The sequence below is a fragment of the Sporothrix schenckii genome (genome assembly GCF_000961545.1).
Source record: "Sporothrix schenckii 1099-18 chromosome Unknown Cont41, whole genome shotgun sequence".
NCBI lineage: Eukaryota > Fungi > Ascomycota > Sordariomycetes > Ophiostomatales > Ophiostomataceae > Sporothrix > Sporothrix schenckii.
In genome coordinates this window covers 1,148,503-1,172,103 of record NW_015971142.1, presented here as the reverse complement: position 1 = coordinate 1,172,103, position 23,601 = coordinate 1,148,503, and the positions used below count along the sequence as shown (strand labels likewise).

Sequence of the window (23,601 nt, the reverse complement as noted above, 5' to 3'; positions counted from 1 at the left end):
AAGAACTGACAAATTCGGCGAGATCAGACAGCATGACGCGACGGTTGAAGACCTAAATATTCCGACTTTCATACGCCTTCTTTCCTGAGACCAAAAACATATAATCCCACAATTTGGGCTTTATCTTGGGCGGCAGCTATGACCGTTCCTCCACGTAGCAGAAAATAACACAACTTGGAGGAATCGCTTAATACGGCATGCTCGCCTTTGTGTTTCTATCCGTCCTGCAAGTGACCGGTTAGAATAGCACGTACAAAGGAAGAGATACGGTCTTGATTGGCCATGTAGGATGCAAGTTGCATCCATAAAGGCACAGTAAGAGCAGTTCGTGGATTGTTGCTGTTGTTAATACATAATTAAAAACTTACACACATCTCGTGTACGTATGTCTCTTTTACACATGGCTTATAATTACGTGGAAATTAATTCTGTTTTGAAAATTTTTAATAACAAATTCGCGAAAAAAAAGTTGACTCCAAAAAACTCAATATTAAGAAATAAAAAACCCGTCGCTTTTTTTTTTTTTTTCAGCAGTGTTTGGTAATGAGAACGATTGATACTTTTTATGCTCCTATGGGTAAATGATGCACTGACAGCCCAAGCACTCATGCAACGTATATATGACGTGTAAATGAGAAGAGGAACGCCACGAGATATGTGTAGCGCAAACTCTTGTCACCCGTACCAATTAATATCTCAAGCCTATCACACCCAAGACCGAAGAAGGCAGCCTCTTAGAATGGGATCAATCATGGGAGTTTCCACCCGTGGAGCTTCGCCCTGTACGGGATATCTTTTTCCAAAGTTACCTTTGCCTACCTGATGGCGCCAGCGGGTATGGTGAATTGCTGCTCGTCGACCACAACTTCACAAACGAGCCGACCTTTTCATCTACGTGCTCACTGATCCATCGTCAGATCCAACTTCAAATTGCTGTCCACCAAGAGAATAACAGAAAGGCTCTAAGTTTTTTTGGGTCTTCTTCTAATATAGAATTATCATACAGTTGGATTTTAGGGAGGAAGAGAGAGAGATATGTGAGACTGTGTTCAGAAAAAGCCGTAGACTTGAGGACGTGACATCCCTAGATCCGTGCCGTCTGAAATGCATGTGTATTTTGTTCTTTTAGTGCGAGTGGTCCGTCATCCGCTTGCTTGTCGTGAATACTCAAAAAGGGAAGAGAAACAAAGCCGCGGTGGCGCTGAGCCGAGGACTTCTAATGGTCGCAGTTATAAAGGGGGATTTTGATACTGGTGTCGAGGGTTGGCAAGTCGAGGGGACGCATGCCATGGAAGAGTCAATTGTTCGTTGCCCATCTGCGATGTCTCGCCTCGTCAACCCGTTGGTGGTTCAGGGTCAGAGTATGGGCTGCCATGCTGCTTGGTTCCTCGGCCTATATCACAAATCACCCCAAACCGCCGCCGTTGTCATCTGCCCGTCGTCATTGCGGTCACGCTCTTCTCATTCTTCTTGGGTGAATGTTGGTGCTCTTTACTTGAGCTTGGCCCACAGCTTGGGGGCGGCGCATTGGGTCGCGCAGTGCGTCAGGTGGAAGACTGAAGTTGCGTGTTAGACACGATGTCTCCTCGCCCGCGCGTCTCGCGTCGTCTTGCCTCGACGTTTTTTTCAATCTCGGCGTACATGGGGTTACTTACACTCCTCAACGCAGTCCTCCTTGCTGCCGTTCTCAACGCGCTCGACGCACTCCTCGAAGTGGTGCTTGGCCGGTGCGCACTCCTTGGAGTTTCTGCAGTCTAAAATCATTGTATCAGCATCTAGCAGTGTAGGGTGAGGACAGCGTCAATGGCTGGTGCCTCGCTCGACATCCCACTCCATCGGGGGCCGTATCCGGGACGTTGATTCCAGGTGACGGTCTCTCGTAGCGTTTACTCACCCTCTTCGAGCTGATCCTTGGGGTCGACAATCTCATCCTCGTCCTCCTCGTCGTCCTCTTCCTCCTCACCATCCTCTCCATCCTCGGCCTCGTCCTCGGCCTTGGCGTCGTTCTCCTCAGGGGCCTCAGCCTCCGCATCGTTGGCAGCGGCCTCGGCCTCGGCGACGCTCCATGGCGCAGCGGCCTCAATCAAGTCGGTGATCGTGTCCCAGACGCCCATTTTCGCGGTTGTGAAAAATGTCGAGGAAGGGTGTGGCTGAAAATCGAGATCGAATTCGTTCAATTGGGAGGAGGGGTGGTGGTTGACGGGTTGCCGTTTTGGTCGGTGTAACGGCTTTCTGTACGATTTTCGTTTTCGCGATGGCGAGAGGTTGCGTGGTTTCGAGCGGCTGGACCAGGGAAATAAAATCGAAAATTCCACCTACCACACAGCTTTCTGACCTCTGCTTTGCTCTGGGGCGGACCTAGTATGGTAAATTGCGCGATTCTGATTGGTCTAATTGGCCACACCAATTACCATCAAACCGGCCGTATCCGACTCACGTGACCATATTGTCAAGCCGAGCAATTATCGGAGCAAGTGGTGCAGCGAGTGGCAGCTTTAACGTCCGCAAATGCGAATCTAACAACGACCAGTTTCTGAGTTGCTGGGCGAAGTTGCAGCTTCAACTCGGCGCAGAACTGGTCAAGCGTTATAAGGCACCACTGCAGACAGGTAAAGATAGAAAAAAAGTTGTCGAACTTAGAATGAGGAGAGATATAAAAGGTCGACAGACAATGACCATCCTCGCAAAAGGCTGAAGGAAAAGAAAATATCAGAAAGCCAACCTCGATATTACATGCCCACCATGCTCGAAATGCAATATAAATAGAAGACCGGCCTAAAACAGCCACGCTAAATCATGAGGGTATCACCAAGCTCCCCGGTCCCATTATCGAAGGGTTTGTGGTAGCGACAGTACGGTGCAAGAGCGAATAAACATATTATTGTCAGGCCCGAGAAAGCAAACAATACTGAGGCGTGCCCATCCTACTGCCGGTCCGCAGCGTTGCGCGCGCTTTCCTCGACGCGCATGCCAATCGCCTGTGCCTGAGCCTCTTCGTAATCCGGGGGCGGCTCGTCGGGGGCGACCGGGCTCGGCTGGTTTCTCGAGTTGCTGGAGTGAAGAGCAGTTCTCAGTTCGGTTGCAGTACCTCGCTGCGCTTGCTGCTCTTGAGACCGGGAGAAGTTTTCCAAAGCCTCTCTCTCCTTTGCGTCCCGGGAAGACGCCCCCGCTGCGGCGGCACCTGCCGATTCTGCCTGCGCCGGGGGACCACTTGGCTTCGGCGCGTCGGCCTCGTACCGTGGCAAGTCTTCCCCGGTCGGAATGACCTGTCCCGTCTCTTGCTGAAGCGTTCTGGCATAGCTCAGCCGTTCCTTCATAACCTCAAACTTGTTTTGGAAAGCATCGTGACCGCCCTCTTTGAATGTCAGCTTCAGTTCCAGACGGGGCACGTCTGACGGGATGCCGCCGCCGACAGTTGGTTTTACAATGGCATTCCAAGACCAAGGGCCGAAGAAGCTGGATGCGACACGTGTATCATCAAAATCCAAGATAGGGGCCGAAAAAGACTGGAAAGTTTCCGTTGGGTGCGTAGGAACATAAATGACCTGAGACAAAATAGTTATAACCCATCAGTACAAAAATATGTTCCAGAGAGTAGAAGATGCTGCCCTAAACGGAAAGGCGACAACGCGATAGGAACATACCCGGTTGTTTGTGACGTAGACGATGCCACTGTCGCTCTTGACAGAGAATGGCGTAGCATTCGGCAAAGATTTGGGCGTTGAAACGTCAAGGGCGATCCTGGATCTCACTTTGTAATAGATCTTCTCGCCAGGGAGCTTAACCACCTCACCGTCCCGGCTCATCATCACCCAACTAGCGTCTTCGTCAGAATCGTCACTATTGATACTTGCGTTGCTTGCAAGCGTGTAGCTATGTTGTTCCTGATAGAAGTCCATGGTGTAAATGGGAAGGAGTACGCAGGTAGGCAACAGGACAGGGACTGGGGTGAACGAATGACATAGGTAGTGTGTCTGTGCGAGGTCTGGATTAAACGTGGCATGCCTTTTGTGCGGGAATTCGGGACAGGAGATAATGAAAATCGAGAAGCAACAAATCCGAATAAGAACGAGACGAAAGCAAATGCAACAATTAGGAGTCAGAAACGCGCACGAGGACGTGACAATGGGCCAGAAGGAGGCTGTCGGTGTACACATAGACTAGCAGTACGGAAACAGAGGCGACAGACAGAAAACGAATGGATATTGGTTGTGGGGGAGGAGGACAAGAGAATGGGGACGAGATCAGGAGCAGGCGGGAGACAAGAAACATGAAAGGAAAGTTGACTTACTTTATTGACATACTGGATGCAGGTTCTAGAGTTCGACACTCCGCCCTGTGTTCCTCGTTCCTTTCCTTTTCTGGCACTCCTCAAGTTTGCAACAAAGATATATCGTTGGTGAGGTGGGATGGGCAAACCACAACTCTACCGAAGACAAGGACAAGAAATGTGAGAGTTAACTGGCAAGGGCCTTGAGCTTCAAAGTAGAACTTCTGGACCCGTCGGTGCAACACTGCAGGTTCTGTGGAGCCTAACAAAGTGTTTGTCCGTTTACAGCGACGCGACTCTTCTAGGCGAGCAAAGCGAATCGATGCAAAGACGATCTGCTTGTCCGAGTGAGGTTGGTTGGAACTGTGGACCTAAAAGCAAGTGGGATATAGTGAGCGGTTGCCTTTTCTAAACCGACAAGAGGAGAAGGTGAGACATGGACTAGTGCTGTTGAGGGGATACGAGTGGGAGAAGAGGACAGCTGAGGAGAAGAGAGCACCGCTTAGAAGGCCCTGAATGGGATAGCCAGTTCGTAGTGTGCGCGGGCCTATGATGGTACGTCGTAGGCGGGACAGAGGGGATTTAGGATGGACTAGACGGGGTGTGGGAGGAGGCAGCAGTCACACATGCTGCATGTGGGAACGTGAGGGGTCAAGAACAAGAAGGGACAGGCATTCTCTTACGTTTTGGGAGTAGCAAGGTCTAGATGGCTGGTATCGCATGCGTATGAGAGTTAGTGTATGATTGTGGAAGGAGAGGCGGAGGAGAGGAGTAGTAAACAAATTGGTGGCGCGCGATGAAGAGGGTGGTCTCCGTATTTGGGGCTGCTGTGTTGGACAGAATGAAAAAGACGCCAGATGTCCGACTGCCGACGTGGGATACAGCCGAGAGACAAGAAATGAGGTGAGCTTCCGACTTACAAAGCCCAGGAAGTAGAAGACCACCGACGAAAGTAAAGACAGCGTCTGGTAGAAAACGTACAGGTAGAAAAGTTTCGATGGACCAGTGATCGGAGAGCGCGGTTGGCAGAAGATGGAACAGGTGATTGGCGCGAGGTGGGCGTTGTGGTGGCGGCTTCAAGCGAAGTCGTCGATGAGTTCAGAGCTGTGCCGTGGTGGTGAAGTCCGGGTGGGGCCGACGACGTTCGTTGGGGCTGCGGTTGCAAAGAACCAGAAGCACAGCGCAAAGTGAGGTTGTGAGAATGTCGTCGTCGGAGATCAAAGGGAACGGCAATTTGTCGCTCATGTGTCAATGAAGAACCTAGGCGAAGGAAGGGGACCTGATGTAATTTGGCGGCGCCGATGGCATTTGGGAGCCAAGAAGCTTCGCCAGGCTGGCAGTTGCGTCAGTTAGCAAAAGTCACCTGCCTTGGCTAATGGAATCCAGGGCAAAAGGTGAGCGAGGTCCGGCGTGCGGATTGGTGGATTGTGCCTACAGGACCTTCTCCCTCTATTTTGGGGGACAACGCAGAGGGGTATGATGGACCGCTCGTGCCTTAGGGCCGGGCCTGATGTTCGCCCTATTTAACGTTGGTTGGCCAGTCGCCGGATGGGCCAAAAGAAATCAGTTGGCAGGGTATGCCTTGTCATCGTCCAAATTTAATGGGCTGTCTTACGACCTGGCACCTGTTCTGCCAACTCAAATCATTCAAGCGAGGCGGAACTCGCATCGTCTCGGTCAGGCTCGTGACCAGCCTTCATTGACCCTCCTTGTGTACATCGTACGACACACTTTCTGGGTCTTCCAGGCTGTCTTGGATTTGGCGACACCAACTTGGCTTATTTTGCCCAATAACAGGCGTGAGCGGGAGACTATGAGATCTGCAACATGTCCAACTAGTCCTGCAGTAGTGCCATGATAGGCTGCATCGTTCTCTTTTCGTGCCGTATTACATCGCTAATATCTCTCAAGGCTCCGGTCGTCTTGTCCATCCGGAGGTTTGTCACTTCGAGGGACGATGGCGTGGGAGTATGGAGCCGCGGAAAGAAGAGGAGATGCTAGGGCGAGCTGTCGTTTGTTTAAACCAAACTTCGTATGAGTTCTTGGAACGGGCGTTATTTTTTTACCCTACTTTTTGGCACCTGCTGTGACGAGGTCATGAAACGACCACTGGATTTGTTGTGGAAAGTGGCCATGGCAAGCCGAGGCTGACGTAGACAACTGGTAAATAAATGTACGCCCAGTCTGGTTCAGCCAAACCGCTGGCAAGTTCTTGTGAGCTAAGAAGTCTTCTCGTCGAAGCCATATGACTGGAGCGGAGAGAAAGGGAGCAACAGAAGGAGGAGAGCAAGCGTGCAGAGATCGTGCAAGGAAGAATGACAGGCTGTTTGGAGTGAGAATGGAACTTCGAGTGTTGTCGAGTGTTGGCGAGTGGGAAAAGTCTCGAGAATTTGGGAAAACAGAATAAAAAATGACGTGTCACCTCGACAGAAGAAGATGGCGACGCGCGGGTGCCGTTGCAGAAAAGTCAGCTGCGAATGGCCATAGTGCTGGGGAAGAGTGTCCTTTGCGATGTGAATGCAGGGAATGAACGATCGATATGTCTCCTTTGCTCCTTCCTGACACGTTGTGGTTGGCAGGTGCAATGCTGTCTTGTTCGGAGTAGCCTCCGCTATCCGATGCCTTCAGTTAGACGATTTGTTTTGATCGGCTGCGTTGCACTTGCCAAGTTTATCCTTTTCTTAATAACCGTAAGGCTTGCCACTCGATCTGAGTATCCTCCAGCTTCCTACTTCAACTTTACGGTAGCAAAGACAGGTCGCCTCGGGGATGAAAGCCAACCTTAGATGCGCATCTTCGTGTCACGCCTGGCCGTCGTCTTTCTTCCTTGTATAGGGAAGCTGTCTCCACCAAACATAATCAACCACATCCGCGCCATGACCATCACAGGATCGAAAATTGGCACACAACAGCAGGTTACGAAGCACTGATGAGGAGTACACATAGGCATATGCCTCCACAGGTTCTCTTGGTATCCAGAGACAACCGTCGCTTCCGGTGTTCGTCTTGCACCTGTTGGTTTTTTGAACTCAAATGCGTCGTGATGCGATCGGTCCACGTGGTCACATTGGGAAATACTTTACTCTACAAGCTCCGTTTCCCCGTTGCTCTGATAGCCTCGATGAACAGCATGCGCTTCTAGTTGCTTTCTCGGTCAACCTGAATCCTTTGGTCTTGACATGCCATGCAATACAGCAGTTATCGCAAAGAGTGGCGGAGAACCTTAGTATTAGGAAGGTGTCTGAGAACGACCCCATACCGCTCTTCTGTTGCGGGTGCTTTTTCACCGTTACTTTACCATGAAGATGTGGCCGGGTCGCCACGGTCCACTACGTTTACAGCCACTCAAGACATCCTCCTGCACAGCCTAGGCGCGCCCTGCATGCATCTTTTGGTGACAGCTGCATGTCTCGACGCACAGTTTGGACGCATGGACTGCAAATATTGGACCAGCGGTAGCTCCCGGCCCCCAAAATGTCTTTCTCGGGCCGTTGTGGGCTAAGAAAGTTGGATTTGTAGGTCGTTCTCTCCGTTTATTGCGGCGGGATTCAAACCAAATACTATGGACCTGTTTATTTGGCCAGTTCTTGACAAGGAACCCACGGAAACGTACATTTTCATAGTCGAGGAGGCCAAGGCACATAAGAGCAAGACGAATTACAAAATTATTAGGGTCCGCTGGCACGGTCTCGCCGTGGCCAGGGGGTGAGTATTTCGGTGTATGCATGGCTGACCTTGCACTCGTCAGGCCAAGATTTCCATTGTGGTTAGAGCTTCTTTCCAGCACGCTTGGCCAGTGGCAGCACAGTTGCTCCATGTGAGTTGAAAACACCGCCAGAATAATTTAGCACCCACGGTGACAAACAATACAGAGGTCATGTTTGGCATTGGGTTTTTTTTGTTTGTTTTGGGTGCCTAGTAAGAAGTATCTTGCCAATGCTGTATCAACGACACCGTACTGGGGATCAATCGACCAGGGCACAAGCAGATGAGAGTTAAAGTAGTTTTATTTATCATTAGAACATTTCATCGTAAAGAGCAGACACAGTATGAGGCGAAACAAATTACTAAAGCAGCCCAGAAACCCCAAAAATGGCACTCTGAAAAAAAAAGAGGAAATGCTGGGACCGACAACCTCTGCAAATGATGGCGCCGGTAAACCCTTGCTATGCCAAATTCACAGCAAAACAAAGGGACACCACCGAAAGTTGTGGATCAACTGACTGGATAGAATGGACTGAGGAACAACCGCACAGTATGCGACTCAGCATCTTGCCACTTCGTCGGTGAGACTTAGATGCACATGCGGCAAAGGGCCGATCGATTCAGTGGCGATCCTTCAGCTCCCACCATTTAAACTGTGCGCTCCTGCTCGAGTTTGTGAATTTACTGGCCAATCAGAGTATCATGAGGGCCCGTCGCAGACCCGTTCCTCCATGCCCATGCTTTGTGCTTCGCACACATTTCGTGGCAAACCTGTGCTCTCCCACGGCTGAGAGGTTGGCTCATTTAAAATCCTTCGCCATCCAGAATGAAGTCGAGTTTTGGTATCTCGAGCTTAGGTGCAGGCTCCGCGGCCTTGGGGCCGCCAACGATTGGTGCCCGCTTGTTGGGCGAGTTGCTGCGACGCTCCGTCGTAGGGGTGGCCGGCGGTGGGGGTGGCCCATAGCGAACATCACGGACGTCCCAGCCATCCTCGTATGCTGCGGCAACCCAAACGCGTAGGCCATCATGAACGGCACCATAGAACTTCTCCTTGCAGAGGCGAAGACTGCTGCCCATGCAGCGTTCCCAGCCGGACATTTGCATCAGGCCCCGCAGATGGTTGCGTTCAGCTGCGGTCGGGGTGCATGCCAGGATGGCATTGACAAGATCGAGGTGCGAGGCGAGGTAGTTGGTTGCCTCCCACTCAACACCACCCACGTACGGGGCAGCCGGTACGGGAGGTCGCTCTTGGGGGAAATGGCGAAGCATGTAAGAGGGCCCTGTCTCAGTGTGTTTAGGAGGCAGCGGCGGGGACACTGTTGTGGATGCAGTCGACGTTGTTTCTGGCTCACGTCTGGAAAAGAATTCGTCGTCGCCATTGGGGGCAGGGACTATGCAGTCCTTCGCGCTGGAGGGCAATGACACGACGTTCAGATGGTGAAGAAAGATCCAGAATACCTCCTTTGTGACACTGACGACCTCCTTACACCACACGCGGTAGGGCCGCTCCTTGCGCATATCCATCACAAAGCTGACTGGTTTCTCATCGTCGCCGCACTCTGGGTCCCTCAGGTAACCGAGTACAGTCTGAGCGCGGGCGGGACGTTCGTCAATAGGTGCGTTTTGGATATACGTGAAAAGCACCCATGTGACAATGTTGCGGGTTGTAAATTCGCTTGGGCCCTTCTTTTCGGGATCGAAGATCATGTGGATCAGCGCCGGCAGCAGGCTTGCGTGGATCGAGTGAAGGTACTGCAAAGCTAATGCGGTGGTGCATAGTGCCTTGAGACACAAAAGATTCTCGTGTAGTAGTGCATCTTCGTGTTCCTCCCTGCGGGGTGACAATCATTAGCAAACCGTTGGCAGCAATACGAGAACGGGGAAGCACTCCGGGCTACAAAGAGGGTGTGTCCTTTCCTTTACCCGAGTGTTTGGCAATAGGCACAGGCGGGGATCGGCGGGAAGAGAAAAGGGAGGGTTAGACAGTCAGCCGAACTTACCTCCATTCAACAGCCAGGATGCGGTGCAGCAGGCTAACAACCTCTTCCATACCGCCCTGGCCAATGAAGTCCTCAATCCAAGTAACAGTCTCGTTACGAAGAAGCAGTCTCAGCTTGTGCAGTTTACCAACTTCCATCTTTTCTGGGGCTTGCACGGTGCGGAGATATGTCACAAAGTCACCAGGACTATTTTGCAGTTTTGCCTTTGCAAAAAAGCCTGTGATGGGATTGCTCGTTGCGGCCGCGGTGTCTGGGCTTGCTGCTGGTCCGCTTGTTCCCATATTCACAAAACTCTCGGTGGACTTGGACCGGAGATGGCGACCCAGCGTACCTTCCGCTTTCTTCTTCGGCCATGCAGCGGGACTCTTGGACCGTTTGGTGCTGTCATTGCTTCCCCGGTCTCGGCTGCGGCCGCGAGCGACCTTCGACAGGGTCAGGCTCTTAACACGTGAGTGCTTCGACTTTGTGAATTTGCCGGCGGAGCCATCATCTGTCGGGGTCGGGGTCGGCGTGTTGGTGGTAGTTTTGGAGTCGGCGTTATCGTTGGTGGACCGGCTGCTGTTATGGCTCTCGGGGCGATCTGAAGTCTGCTGCAGCTGGTGCTTCGAACGTTCTTCGGCCCAGTCTTGGCGGATCAGCTCCATCTTGATCGAGTTGGCCAAGTTACGCATCTTGTACCGCTGGTGCTCGGGGATATTGCGCCGGTCGAGAAGAGCTTCGAGGTGAGAATCAACGTCGTTCGGGTCAATGGCGAGATTGATAGAAGACGGCGTTTCGGCTGTCGGCGTCGCTGTGGTCGGCGTATTAACCCCATTATGCTGAATCTGTCGAGTGCTGGAGAAGGCGGTCGTCAACTTCGGCCTTGCTACCGGTGTGCTTCCATTTCCCACGCTGGCCGACACAGGATGAAACGACTTGGGGCGTGGTCTGGTTGCAGGGCCCTGGTGGTTGACTGCTCCTGCCAAGGCCGTATCATCAAGCGACGGCAACGGCTTGCTGGCCAGGTCACCTCTTCCATTTCCTTTGCTTGCGCTGCAGAACTGGGCGTAAATGGGCGTTACCTGTGGTGGAGTGGCTGAAGTGGGGATACCGTTGTCCGTCACAGGGTCCGGCAGAGCCTTGTTTTCCTTGTCTCGGTTGTCCTTGAAGTTCAACCGGGACTTGCTTCGCTTCTTTTCATCGCCGCGGCTTTTGCCACGGCCACGCTCTTCCTCAGCTTCCGCTTCTGCTGCGGCGTCCTTGGCCATCTTGTGCAGGTTTTTGAACGACTTTGGCCGTGACAGGAGACCGACTAGGTTCGTCGTGGACCGAGCCCGGTCCTTCTTTGTCGGTGACAGGGACAGTGGATTCGTGTTGTCGGCGTCGTTCTCGTTTGTAGTCTCGGACGTATTGGTCTTAATCGGGGGTGTGTTGCCGGCAATCTTCGTCTTCTTTGTGGGCGAGTTTGAGGCATTGGATGTCGACTTTCCGTTTGCGTAGCTGCTAGCTGAATTGCCACGGGACATGGGGTGTTTTTCGGCATGAGCCATCTGTGGCTGTTGGCGGTTATGTGAGGTTTCTTCGAGAGGACCGCCTCCTCCCTGATTGGGAACCAAAGTTGCTGCAGTTAGATTGTCGCCTTGGGAGTTGTTCCGGCGGTGCATCATGAACGACCGCAGAACTGATGACTTGGCCCGTTGGTGGTGGCCGCCAGCCGGTGGCACACCCTGGCTGTTGACAGACGCCATTTTGTATGCGGCAGGCTACACACACGAGGGCTCGCGTGGATAGGGAGGAGATGTGATGCAATTGACGTGAGAAACCGAGCAACAAGCTGAACGAGAGGATCGAAGAACGGTCGCTGGACTGAAAAAGCCTAACGGCCGTCCAACGCTTGGAAACAAAAGGGCTGCCACTTAGACATCTAAGCCATAGCAAGACTCGTACGAGCTTCTGGCAAAAAATGTTTAAAACGAAAAAGACTGGTCGTGTCGAAAAAAAGTAAAGAAAGGCTGATGTCGAAAAGGAGAGAGAGCGAAAGAAAGAAGAGAGGAATGCAAAAGAAGATGTCAAGGACGATGTTCAGCAACTTGCACTCGAATTAGGAAAGGCCGGTTTTGTCGGTTGCTCTTTCTCCTCTTTTGCGGGTGCAGATCGTCGAGCGCATTTGTGGTCTAGACAACCGAAAGGAAGGAGCTTGGCTCGTGTAAATACGGAGGTCGACTTTGTATGGCGGTGGGAGTTGGCCCAGCAACGGCTGCCGAAGGGTGTCTTCTGATTGGCGGGTGGCGTGTTGGCCCCAAATCGTCGCATTAGCGATTCGCGGTGAGGGGGGATCGGGCTATGACGAAAGTTCGGATAAGAAGGAAGGAGGCCCAGGCCCCTCTATTTTTATCCAAGTCGTTTTACGACGTTAGTACTCGTCTGCACTCACGTCTGGGCCTTTCGACGACCACCTGCATCAAATACCATGCACTTTTTCCATCAAAGCGCATCTTCCTAGGCAAGTCCAAAGAACAAGATAAACGAAATGTGAAAAGAGGCCTATAATTAGCTGGCCACTTTGTTGTTCTACCATGTAACGCCAAAGCAAAAAAGGGCTGAAAGATCATCTTCAATCGCATGTTCGTCCGCCTTGTCTCTACCAGCTCAGCAAGCCCTTCTCCCGATCGAATCCACCGCGCAGCTGGCTTTCCGGCTTGACCACCTTGCCCTGCAGGATCGTGTACTTGACAATGTTCTCGCAGTCCTCGGGCGTCACGCGTGCCAGCCAGATGCATTGCGACGCACCCGCCGCCGACGTGTTCAGTGCGCCGTCCCCGTTTGCCTCATCCTCCGCGACAGGCTCGCTGTCGTCACCGGCGCTTTTCGCCTTCGCGCCCCGCAGAACCGCTGGTGTGACCGCCTTGATGCGCGCTGGCAGCGCGTCCTGCTCCGCATCGGTCAGCGAGCCCCTCTTGACGGCATCGATGCCAAAGGCGTCCGGCCGGCGGTACACCATCATGTTGGCGCTGTACTTGTGGCCACCAACGTGCGAGATAAAGTAGATGCCGACACCACCGGGCCGCTCATCGTCGAGATCGCGAAACAGACCGAGGGGCCGCAGGTGGCGCTCAAGCTCTTTGCGGATGAGGGGTGCGGACTGGCCGCAGCGGGCGTCGCGGGTCTTTTGAGAGCAGAGCAGAACAACGACGCTGTGGGGACTGTGGTGGTAGGTGAGGGGCGCGGGCAGCGAGGACGGGAGCGACGGCGAGGCGATGAGGGGCGTTGCGTTAGTGGGCGACTTGTTCACCAGGTTCTTGAGTACGGAGGGAACGAGAGCCGGGGTGACATGGTCGACGACGACAAAGGCGGGTAGGAGGAGGACGCGGGTGGGGTCCGCGTAGTTGGAGGAGTGGTTGGGTGTGGGAATGTTGGAGGCCGAGAGCATCATGCGCTGTTCATGTGAGGAGGAGAGTCAGCAAACGATCAAACGTAACGTAAGTGTAATCCAAATGCGCATCAAAGCGCCCAGGAAAAAAAACCTACCCCGTTTGTTGGGCTGGAAGCGGCGTTGACAGCTTGCATGACACTGCCCTTTTCGTCCGCCACATCGCGTACCCAATCGGTCTTTCCGGTAGCCACAATCATGTGCGTGCTCCAGCCCTTGACGAAGCCATAGAGCCGGTCGTCGTGATCGATCTTGAAGTTGCGCGGGTAGTGGATGGTACAGCTCGAGCAGTCATGGCTGCAGTCATCGCCGTCAATAGATGGGTCGGCCTTAGCAAAGAGCTCCGTGATCGGTGCAGAGGACGAGTTTGCGCCGTTGATTGCGAACTTCTTGGCGCCGTCTATGAGCGACCGGAAGCCGAACGACATGGTGAGAGGCAGGACATGAAGCAAAGGGCAGATCGGGGAGTCTGGAGGCGCAGCAAGAGGACGGCACACAAAATATTGTGGTTCTAGTAACAAAGCGCAAAGGAGTTGTTAACTGGAAATGCGCAAGCTGAGGCAGACAGAGGCAGGAACGAATTAAGACAATGGTAATAAAATAAGGAAAGAAAGAAAAAGGAAATAAAACTGCAGGGGAAGGAAGCAAAGAACGACAAGACCAGTTCAAGGAAGGCACTGATTAGCGGTGCGAACGTTACGAGACAGGGAACAGTAAAAAAAAAAAAGCGATTGCGAAATTAATCCCGTATCTCCGTCCCGGACTACCATGTTGCCGTATCGTTTTTAGCCCGTCGATGTTGTTAAGAGCGAAGCTTGCATTGTGCCCGCTACTTTTCACCTCTACATATTATCTTGAACCTTGCCACGTGCACACAGAAAAATAGCTCTGCGCCGCATCCAACTAAGCTCTACCACAAGAGAACACTGGAAATCGAAAACCATTCCTACATGCGAGAACTTGAAGAAAAAGCCGTGAGGCAATTGGAACCAGCAGGACTAGAGGAGAACAAGGGCCAAAAGGGTATTCATGGCGGCAAGACCGCTTCAGAACAGCTCGGTCCGGCTCGGTGATTACACGAGTTGGGGGTCCTCGTTCCTGGCCCAACGGCAAAAAGGACCACACGTCCATCAATACGGGACAATAGTGGATACATACTACCGGTGAGGAAGGCGGCGAGTTTTGAACGGCTTTCCGTTTTCCACGTCACGTATATATAGGCGAGAACAGGCAGCAATATGAACTCGCAGGAAGGAAAAGCCAGAGACCTCTCCAGCGCATGCCAAACCGTGTCTGGGACATGCTGCAGTTGCTTTGTTATTCCCGAGCTTACTTGAGGATTAACTACGCAGCCAGGTTGCGTCAGCCTCAACCGATCATCGTTGAGGGCCATACAGCGTGACAAAAGAAGGGACTCCAGACAGCTCGGCCGAGCCATAGCAGGGCGGACCAAAACGGTCGAAATGGATACAAATACTGACAAAATAATAGCATTGCAACATAAGCCAGGCAATTGGGACGAAAATACATGGCGCAAGCAAGGACACAGTACGTTATCTCCTTTACCTCCGTGGTTGAAGTCTCAGCTGGCTAGTTAGTTACCATTGCCTTCGTACAGAATATTGGCTAGCAAAACGACGTTTTGTCGGTTCGGATTTCGTCCTCTTTCCCGAGCCTTTCTTCGGTGTCCCGCCCAGATGGCCAAAATAGCCGAGTGTGGGGCGTATCTACCCCTCTCCCATCTTATCAGATTGCGCGACAAAGTCCCAGCCAATGCGTCCCCTCACCACATGACAAGATCGGCGGTCGGCATGTCGTGATGAGGCGTTTCCTGTACGTCGGTCATGTCTGGTACAAAAGAAACACTTTCAACTACCGGTTCTTTTCTTTTGTTTTCACGTTTTTTTTTCCCAATTGAAGTGTCAATCGTCGCAGACAAAAGTGCACTTTGTGGAATTAAAAGCAATTATTCATTGTTTGTTATTCGGTCCAAAAATTTGCACTACATACTCGTAAAACGCAGCCTCCAAAAGCTTCCAGTCTGATTATGGAAAGGAGAAAATGACAAAGAGTAGAAAAAAAAGGTACGCCGTACACGCTCGCGTAACACGGTATTCATATTCCAAAACAGAAAGAAAAAGGTGCCATCTAAAACTAGGAAAGCCACAAAAATTCGACTGGGCAAAGCTTGAAACAAAAAAACAAAGGACAAAATGGAGAAAATACATTTCAAGACACATCCACAAATAAATCAAACTCGCACGCGCAGACTTTTTTGTTTCCCCTGCCCCATCCCTACACATTCTTCTTCGCAGTCTCGCTATCGTCGCTCTCCTCGTCCTCGTCGTCTTGGATCAGGGTGAACCCATGCGTCGTCTGGCTCTGTCGCCGCCGCAACTCGCCCCGCTCGCGCATCGCCGCGCGGATCTTCTTGGACGCCTCGTCAAAGCCCTCCTTCGAGTCCAGCGTTGTAAAGGCGCTCACAGGGAAACCACCCGAGCCAAAAGCACCGCCGCTGCTGCTGCTGCGTGACCGCGAACGAGACCGCGATGACGGCCGCGTCGCAAAGATGCCAATCTGGCCAATGTTGCTGAACGACTCGTTGTGCGGGATGGCACGGCCGTACAATGTGCCCGAGGCGCCGGAGCCACCCGCTCCGCTGCCGGTCGAGTGGTCGCTATCCGTGCGGCGGCGGCCATCCTTGGTCGCAGCCGGATAAGATACATGGGGGCCAGGCGTTGCCACCGTCGGAGAGGGCGGGCCCTGGGGCGACATGGATATGGCTGGGGAGGCCGAGTGCGGCAGGTCGTCGGACGACGCGCCGCTGCCTGCCAGCGGCATCTTGACAAGGCGCTTCTGGTCAAAGTCGGGGTACATCTCGGGGCCGAGGGTGTTGATGAGGTCCGTCACCTGCTTCTGCAGGCCAGCGCGCCGTTCGCGCAGGCGATGGATGTTGTAGCTGGACGACGGGTTCATGCACAGAATGAGGGGACGAAGGGACTTCACTATGTCCATGCCGACCTCACCGAAGCGAAGAGAAGCAAATGTAATGGCGGGGAACACGATCCAGCCCGTCAGGAACACGAGCCACCAGGGCGCCTCCGCCGCCCAAGCCGGCACGTAGCCCCACAGCCGATCAGAACCAAACTTGATGACGAAGAGCACGCAGTAGAAGTTGTACAGGAGTGGTGCCAGCGCCATCGACACGAGCAGCTTCCAGGTGGCCATGACGTCGCGGCCCTGGATCTTGACAGACGAGCCTGCAAGGGCCTCGGCGGCCTTCCGACGACTGTACAGCTTCGTGGCCACGAAGATGGGCGAGAACAAGAGCAGACCTGGCAGCACAGCAATAGAGAGCACAAACAGCTGGCCAAGACGGAAGATAAACAGCGCCACAACCTTCCACCACGGCATGCGTGCGTAGTTGACCTGGTGGTCGCGGATGTTCAGGTACCGCAGCTGCTTGTTGTAGTCTTTGACGGCAGCCTGCACCTTGCGCAGACGCTCGTCGTCCTTGTACTTGTCGAAGCCCATGGCGAGGCGGCGGTTCAGCTCGACGACCACGGGCAGCGGAAGCTTCTTGCCGGTCGGGTTGTACAGGCGGCGGGCTGCCTGGATCATCATCAGCGTGTCGTAGTCGGGCGTCGACACCGTCACAGCACCCAGTGCATGATGCACAGTGTCGAGCAGCTGGGCCACGGCATCGCGCCGCTGCCCGGCCTTGTACATGGCCACCAGCTCGCTGGGAACCTCAAACGGCGGGCCAAACTCGACGACGGCCCGCGACCGGAACTTGTGCGCGTGGAAGTAGTTCATGCCGACAGGCACAATCTTGAGACCACAATCCGGCGAGTCGGCAAGCGTACCCAGCGCCATGATGGCCACACCTGCCTTGAGCGGCAGCAGCCCAGGACGATCATGGCTACCACCCTCCGGGAAGATGCCGACACAGCCCCCATTGCGCAGCCGGTTGAAAACTGCGTGATAGACCTTGGTCTGATCAATGTGCGGTGCGAGCTTGAACTTCGTGCCCTGGTAACCCGGTACCGGACCGCCCGACTTCTTGATGGCCTCCTTGTCGATGAACTGGCCCTCGTCGTCCATCTCGCTCGAATCGCGGCCCGTCAGCTGGGTCATTGCCGCGCGGCCGGAAAAGGGACGTTTTAGGCGCAGCTTGTCGGGGCCCAGGATTTCTGCAATATCGACGCTCGACCCGCTCTGACCCTTAACGGCCGGGAGGAACACCATGCCGTTTACTGCGGCGTCTTTCTCGAAGTTGGTGCCCACGCCGTGGAGTAGAGTAGGATCGCCGATCGGGTCCGGCAAGTAGATGGTGCCGTTGACGGGTTTGGCCGAGTCTTGGGCACGGCCGACGGGAACAGAACCGACCTGGCGCGAGGCCCAGCCTATAAATCCGTGGACGGACTTTTGGGCCACAAGAAGGGACACGCGACGCTTGGACTCGGTGCGCAGGGTGCGCTGCAGGATAAGGGCGTCGACGAATTGGTTGGCGTGAGGTGCGGCGACAAAGAGCACAGGGCCCTGGCGGGGGACCTTCCAGGAACCGCGGGGATGGACTTCGCGGAAGAAAAGGTCGACGAGGACGGACATGGTCCACAAGAAGGTGTCGTACTTCCACTTGCTCATGGGATACAGCTCCTTCTCGGGTTTCGCGGGAGACTCGCTCTCTGTGTCCTTGCCGGCCTGTGTCACGATCTTCTGGCCGCCTTCCTCTTCATCCTTGCCCCTTTTCTCCTTCTGGTAGCGTTGTTGGTTCGGTGCCGATGCCATGGCGGCGACGGCGACGCTCGCTTCGTCCTGTGCCATGGTGGCCGCGGGGGTTCTTATCGCTCGACTATAGGATGGGGGTCGCAGTAGCGGCTTCAGAGGAGAAGTATCGTCGACTCGACGCTCTTCGTATCGACAATAAATCTGGTTTTCGATGCTGGAACCTTGACGTCGCCTTGTCCAGCTTTGCCGGATCCGAAGTTTGAGTTTGGTGGTTGTTGCGTTGTGTGGCAAGTAAGGCCCTTATTTTGTTGGGGAACGAAGAGCTCTTGTAGCAGCTCCAGAGGTGGAAGGCCTCGATAGTATATAAGCTGCGACAGGCGACCGGCAAACGGGCGCAGCAAAAACTCCGTTCGGTTGGCCTGTCCACCGTAGCCTCTATGCGGCAGCGACGAATACTGTGTCTGCGTGAAAGAGGTGGTGAGACAAAAGCACCCAAAATAAACAGGACAAGGTGCCAGAAAGTGACGTTATCACATAGCTGTGTGGTTGGGATTCCTGTTTTGCCGGGGGAGGCAGGAGGGATGGGAGGGACGGGAGAGAACAGGAAAATCGGCTAGCGCGAGCGTAAAATAAAAGGGCAAAAAAACAACACACAGGACAGGTAAACGACTGCTTTTATCAATAAATAAAGGGTCCTATCAGTGACAGATAGTTGACAGCTCCAAGGGCCCCGAGAGTAAGCGTTTGGGAACAGCACCTCATATGGGCTAGGCAACGCTCGCGCTTTCTCTCGCTGTATGGCCACTGGCACTCCGCTTTTCCCCGGAGTCCAGCACTCTCGGGGCTAGCAGCACAGGGAGAATCAGTGGAGGATGGAGAGATGGAGAATGGCTAACGGGGATGAGCAGTAGGAAAGCGTCTGAAAATTTTTGATTGAACTTCACAAGATAGCCTGGGGAGGCAGACAAAAAAAAAAAAAAAAAAAAGAAACCAACCGAGATACGGGGTTCAGAAGAGTAAGAACCCAAAACCAGTGAACATGAAAGTCTGGAGTAAAACAGCAGGAGCGAGACAAGTGGCGTCAACCAACTGTGGGGTTCCATCGACAGCCTGGCTAGCCGAGAATTGGCAGTTGCCAACCCAAAATTGGAAAACGAAGCAAAAAATATGAGGACGGACTCGAAATGGAAAAAGCTGTGCACTCGCAAGTGTCCAGACGGCTTGTTTTCGACAGCACGATCCGGGGTCCAGGGAGAAGGCGCAAACCGCAGGCGTCGAAATTATCACACGCCAGCGATACGAACCGCCATTGGCAGGCAAGCCAGGCAAGAACTCTGGCGAGACCATGTTGCGGGGCAGGAATGGCAACACCGTAACGGGGGAAGGAACGATTACGTTTTTAATGAATTCTCGCAAGGCTTGCGCTGCAGACGGAAAGAGCTCTCCGTGGAAGTGTTGTGTTTGTTTTGTTTCGTTTCTTTGGCCTGCACTGTCTCACTCTGGCAGGAGCAAGGAGCGCAGCCACAAAACTTCTCTTCGCTGTTGGATAAACCTCAAAAGGTAATTCAATAATTCACAGGTGCATTCTTTACGTCTGTCAGCACGCGTAATTGAGGCAAAGGCCGGGGTTGTCCTCGTATCTACTATCAAAAGAAAGGCAAAAGGCTAGGAAGCAACGGCCGAGAGGCATGCAAGGCAGTACGTCGTAACTGGAATGATCAAAATTGGTACATCAAAAATGGTACACTATGCAGTTCCAGCATTGCTAAAAAAATCAAATTTGATATCACACGAAAAGAATTTGGACTGGGGAAATTCAGAAGAAGAAACGGCCCGAGATTACGAGCTAGAGGATCTGGCGTTCTCCTTCGATTCATCGCCAACTCCGACAAGAAAATAAACCGTGAACATTATGTTTTAAAAAAGTCCAACTTGACAACTGCAAATCAATGCGAAAAGGTCTCCTTGTGAAACTCTATTACACCTCCACAGGTAGAGCAAGACAATCCCATTCGTTTGAAATAGTAACGAGTGGTCCTTGGACGCGCCTGTGGCCCGAGATCCAACGCAGACTACCTTCTGCAAGGCAATGCCCTCATGCCGTATTGTCACAAGAGAAAGTAGTTGCTTTTTACTAAGTGAAAGGAGCTCGGCTGGATATACCCCGTAACGCGTTTTTATTGACAATTTCAGCAATGTGACGTGACTGATGCTTCAACATGTGAAAGAGCCCACATTGGCCCCACCCATCGATGGAGATGTGAAGCGAGAGAGTAAACTCACTTCAACAACACAAGGGGAGAATAAAATGAAACTTATAATACATGCAAGTCATTATTAAAAACTGAAAAATAAAAAACCTTCCTTAACGCCTCAGGTGTATCCAATAAAAGACAATACCAACATACACTTCTCTGTTGCACGGCCTACCGCCGCCGTCCCTTGCCCTTGTTCTTGCCCTTCTTCTCCTCTGGCACACTGGCGGTTCCGGCCTCAACTTCGCCCGCAGCAACTTGACCCTCTGCCTCCAGCTCGCGCAGCTTCTCCTGGCCAGAGATAAACATGGTCAGGTCCCGGTTTGTCTCCCGGAGCTCGGCCGCCTCGGCCTGCGCGGCCGCCAGCTGCTGCTGCTGGGTGGCGGCCTGTTCCTGGACATGCTTGATGCGCACCATGAGGCCCTCCGAGACGCGCTTCTCATCCTGCAGCGACTTGCTCAGTCCGCGCGCAAGCTCGGCAGCCTTGTCGGCACGGCGGCGCTCGCGCTCGACGTCGCGCTCGAGGGCGGGGACCGTCGATTCGGCCAGCGTCGTGTGGGCGGCGCGCAGGGACGCGAGTTCCCGCAGGGCCTCGATGGTCTGGGCGGCGGCGGACTCGGCGGCGGCGGCGGCTTTGCTGGCCTTGTCGGCTGCCTTGTTGACCAGTTCTTCAAAGTACACCCGCTGGCTCTCGAGCTGGCTGGTGAGCAGGTGGGTGTACTCGAGCCCAATGCGGTCGAGCTTGGCGCGCGGCACGACTTCTTCGTCTTCTTCGTCGTCGTCGTCGTCGGCATCATCGTCGTATTCGTGATCACGATCATTGTAGTCGTCGTCGTCTTGCTGTCGGCGCCCGTTGCGTGGGCGCCGGCCATGCTGTCCTTCGCCCGCTTCGTTTCCATGGTCATCGCCGCCTTGACGATTTCCGCCTCGCCTTCTGTTCCGCCCACGGCTGCGCCCGGGTAACTCGACAACCTTACCGTCGCCCTTGTCGCGGATCAGGCGGTGCACCCACATGTCACCTGCATAGTCCCAGACATGCTGCGTCTCGAGTTCGAGGCTGAACGAGTGCATGGTGTCCTTCCAGTGCTCCTTGGCGTGCCCGCCCTTGTAGCGGCCGCAGCCGACATTGCCGCAAATCAGGCAGATCCACAGGTCGTCCGCGCAGTCGCACACCGAGCACAAGTTGGACACGCCGCCAGCGGCAAATGGTTGGGAATACGGGTTGGATGGATCGTAGGGGTTCGTAGAGCCGGACGATGAAGGGCCTGCCTCGCCGCCGCTGGCAATTTTGCTGGAGCTGCCGCCGGGGCCCACGAGTGCCGTGCTCAACTGTGACGGGTTGGTGGCGCGACACACGGGGCAGCCCGAGCCCTTCCACGTCTGCAGGCAGGTGCAGTGGAAGACGTGCTGGCACAAGATGGTCATGATGCCTGCCGTGTCGTCCATGCGCTCGAGGCATACCGGACACGTCGGAAGCTCAATCAGGTTGGCTGTCGGCGGTGGGTGTGGCCGCAGCGAGTTGAGTGACGCAGGCTCCTTGCCGCTGTGGCTCAGTCGGTGCGGTGGTAAGCTCGGCCGGGTGTCGTCGGCTTTTGAGTGGGGCTGTGTCCCGCCGTGCGCCACGGCCGTCACCTTGGTTGTATGTGTGGAGCCATCGGCGTTCTGCATCTGCCGCTCCCGAATGCCAAGCGAGTCCGGCGTCTCAATGGCAATCGACTTGACAAACGCCACATGGCAGATCTCGGACTCCATGCTGTTGAGGACGCGGCCGTCAAAGGCGGCGCGCCAGGATTTGGCGTGTTTGCTGTCACGGAACTTGATCAGGACCATGTAGCGGTTGGTGCGGCTGGTCAGGATCATGCGGTAATGGCTGACGTCCCGGCTCCAGGTCTCGCCAACAAACCCCAAGAAATCGCGCGGCGTGATGTAGCTGGGCACGGCCGGGATGCACAGAATGGTACCGTCGCTGCCGTCACTGCCGTCGCCGCCGTACTCGTCGGCATCCTCGCTCAAGTACGTCGATCCGCCCTCGCGATACAGGTGTACGATGCCCCAGCCGGCATCGGTGACCTTCGTGGCCAGTGGATTGTAGCGGCCGCGTGTCGACTGGCCAGCCCCGCCGAGCACGGGCCCCAGTGACGCAGCCGGTATTGGCTTGTCGTTGTGGTTGCCATCTGTTTGTGATTCTCCAACCCCAACAGTTGCTCCGTCTTGCGGCGTCTCCATATCGAAGCTCGCGATGCGCACGCGCCCAAAGCGCCAGTCACGCGCGGCTGTCTCTGGGCCCAGTCCGGCTGTATGTCTTTGTCTCGGTGTCCTTGCGTAGTTTATCGTGTTTGTCTTTTGTTTCGATGGCCCGTCGTTTTCGCTGTGGTCTGAGTTGGTGCTGAAGCCGCTTCTTCCTATGCCGTCTCGGCTGTCATTCTTGTTCCGTTCGGGCAGAGCAGCGAGAATGTCGTCCTCTGTCGCTGTCCTCTTGTCGACACCGCCGTTACCGTCTTCCTCGGTGGTTTCTGCTGTCGCGTGCCACGGGAGGTCGTCAAAGATGCTTGCGCCCAGTCCAGGACGCCAAATGTTGGGCGGTAGTGCTGCCTCGCCAGGTGCAGCCCTCGGATCAGGCGTCGGGTAGAGTTCAAAGGTCAAGTGGTAGGCGTGGGAAGAAGGCATGGGGATCGGCTCGGAGCGGAAGTGATGGTTCGAAGAGGTCGTTGTTCTCGGTGGCCGCTGGGGCCCTTCCAGTTGTGGGAGAATCGGTGAGCACGATGCAGGTACACGGCGCAGAAAAGAAGAGGAGGACGGTCAGCCTTTCGCATGTCTGCTTCGTTGCACGTTGGCGTTCCCCCGTGCGGCTAGGTCTGCCGTCGTAGTTGTCAAAGTGGGAGGGTTGTCAGTCCGCTTGTTAATGGCGACGAAGCTTGAGCTATCAGCTTTTGGGAAAATAGTCAAGGAAAAGCCGCGAGTCTATCGATAGTTGCACGTGGGGAAAGGCTGCCCCGCTAGAGAGGCGCTGCGTACGATAAGATACAGTGACTCTAGTGGATTCCAGGCCTCCTTTGTCAGAGGCAAGGAAGGCGCAATGGGGCAAACCGGTGGCGATCGCAACTGCCCAAAGAAGATAGTGTGGTCATTCAAACTGCCACCCGCCGCGGATTCATTACGGAGGCTCGGAGAGCCTCGCGTTTGTAGTAATTTGTCTGAGCCTGAATTCCTCGCTCTACAAGCACGTGAGAG

At 54.1% G+C, this 23,601-nt stretch overlaps 6 protein-coding genes across 6 annotated transcripts; all 6 read right to left on the bottom strand.

The window, feature by feature from the left end:
• Positions 1-1,491: 1,491 nt before the first annotated feature.
• On the bottom strand, positions 1,492-2,114 carry SPSK_08001 (ubiquinol-cytochrome c reductase subunit 6; the record flags this gene model as incomplete). Its single annotated transcript, XM_016734653.1, has 3 exons — positions 1,492-1,556; positions 1,656-1,754; positions 1,895-2,114. The coding sequence occupies 3 exons, from the start codon at positions 2,112-2,114 to the stop codon at positions 1,492-1,494; spliced, it is 384 nt and encodes a 127-aa protein (XP_016590689.1).
• An 810-nt stretch (positions 2,115-2,924) lies between these two features.
• Positions 2,925-3,899, bottom strand: SPSK_07781 (uncharacterized protein; the record flags this gene model as incomplete). The annotated part of the gene is made up of 2 exons (XM_016734437.1): positions 2,925-3,545; positions 3,645-3,899. 2 exons carry the CDS (start codon positions 3,897-3,899, stop codon positions 2,925-2,927), a joined length of 876 nt encoding a protein of 291 aa, XP_016590688.1.
• Positions 3,900-8,779: 4,880 nt separating this feature from the next.
• SPSK_06995 (uncharacterized protein) lies at positions 8,780-11,702 on the bottom strand (the record flags this gene model as incomplete). Its single annotated transcript, XM_016733665.1, has 2 exons — positions 8,780-9,806; positions 9,976-11,702. The coding sequence occupies 2 exons, from the start codon at positions 11,700-11,702 to the stop codon at positions 8,780-8,782; spliced, it is 2,754 nt and encodes a 917-aa protein (XP_016590687.1).
• An 893-nt stretch (positions 11,703-12,595) lies between these two features.
• SPSK_07627 (sucrase/ferredoxin-like family protein) lies at positions 12,596-13,812 on the bottom strand (the record flags this gene model as incomplete). Its single annotated transcript, XM_016734286.1, has 2 exons — positions 12,596-13,390; positions 13,483-13,812. The coding sequence occupies 2 exons, from the start codon at positions 13,810-13,812 to the stop codon at positions 12,596-12,598; spliced, it is 1,125 nt and encodes a 374-aa protein (XP_016590686.1).
• A 1,867-nt stretch (positions 13,813-15,679) lies between these two features.
• Positions 15,680-18,211, bottom strand: SPSK_07062 (glycerol-3-phosphate O-acyltransferase; the record flags this gene model as incomplete). Its single annotated transcript, XM_016733732.1, has 1 exon — positions 15,680-18,211. The coding sequence occupies one exon, from the start codon at positions 18,209-18,211 to the stop codon at positions 15,680-15,682; it is 2,532 nt and encodes an 843-aa protein (XP_016590685.1).
• A 2,330-nt stretch (positions 18,212-20,541) lies between these two features.
• SPSK_07070 (BRCA1-associated protein) lies at positions 20,542-23,037 on the bottom strand (the record flags this gene model as incomplete). Its single annotated transcript, XM_016733739.1, has 1 exon — positions 20,542-23,037. One exon carries the CDS (start codon positions 23,035-23,037, stop codon positions 20,542-20,544), a length of 2,496 nt encoding a protein of 831 aa, XP_016590684.1.
• Positions 23,038-23,601: the final 564 nt, after the last annotated feature.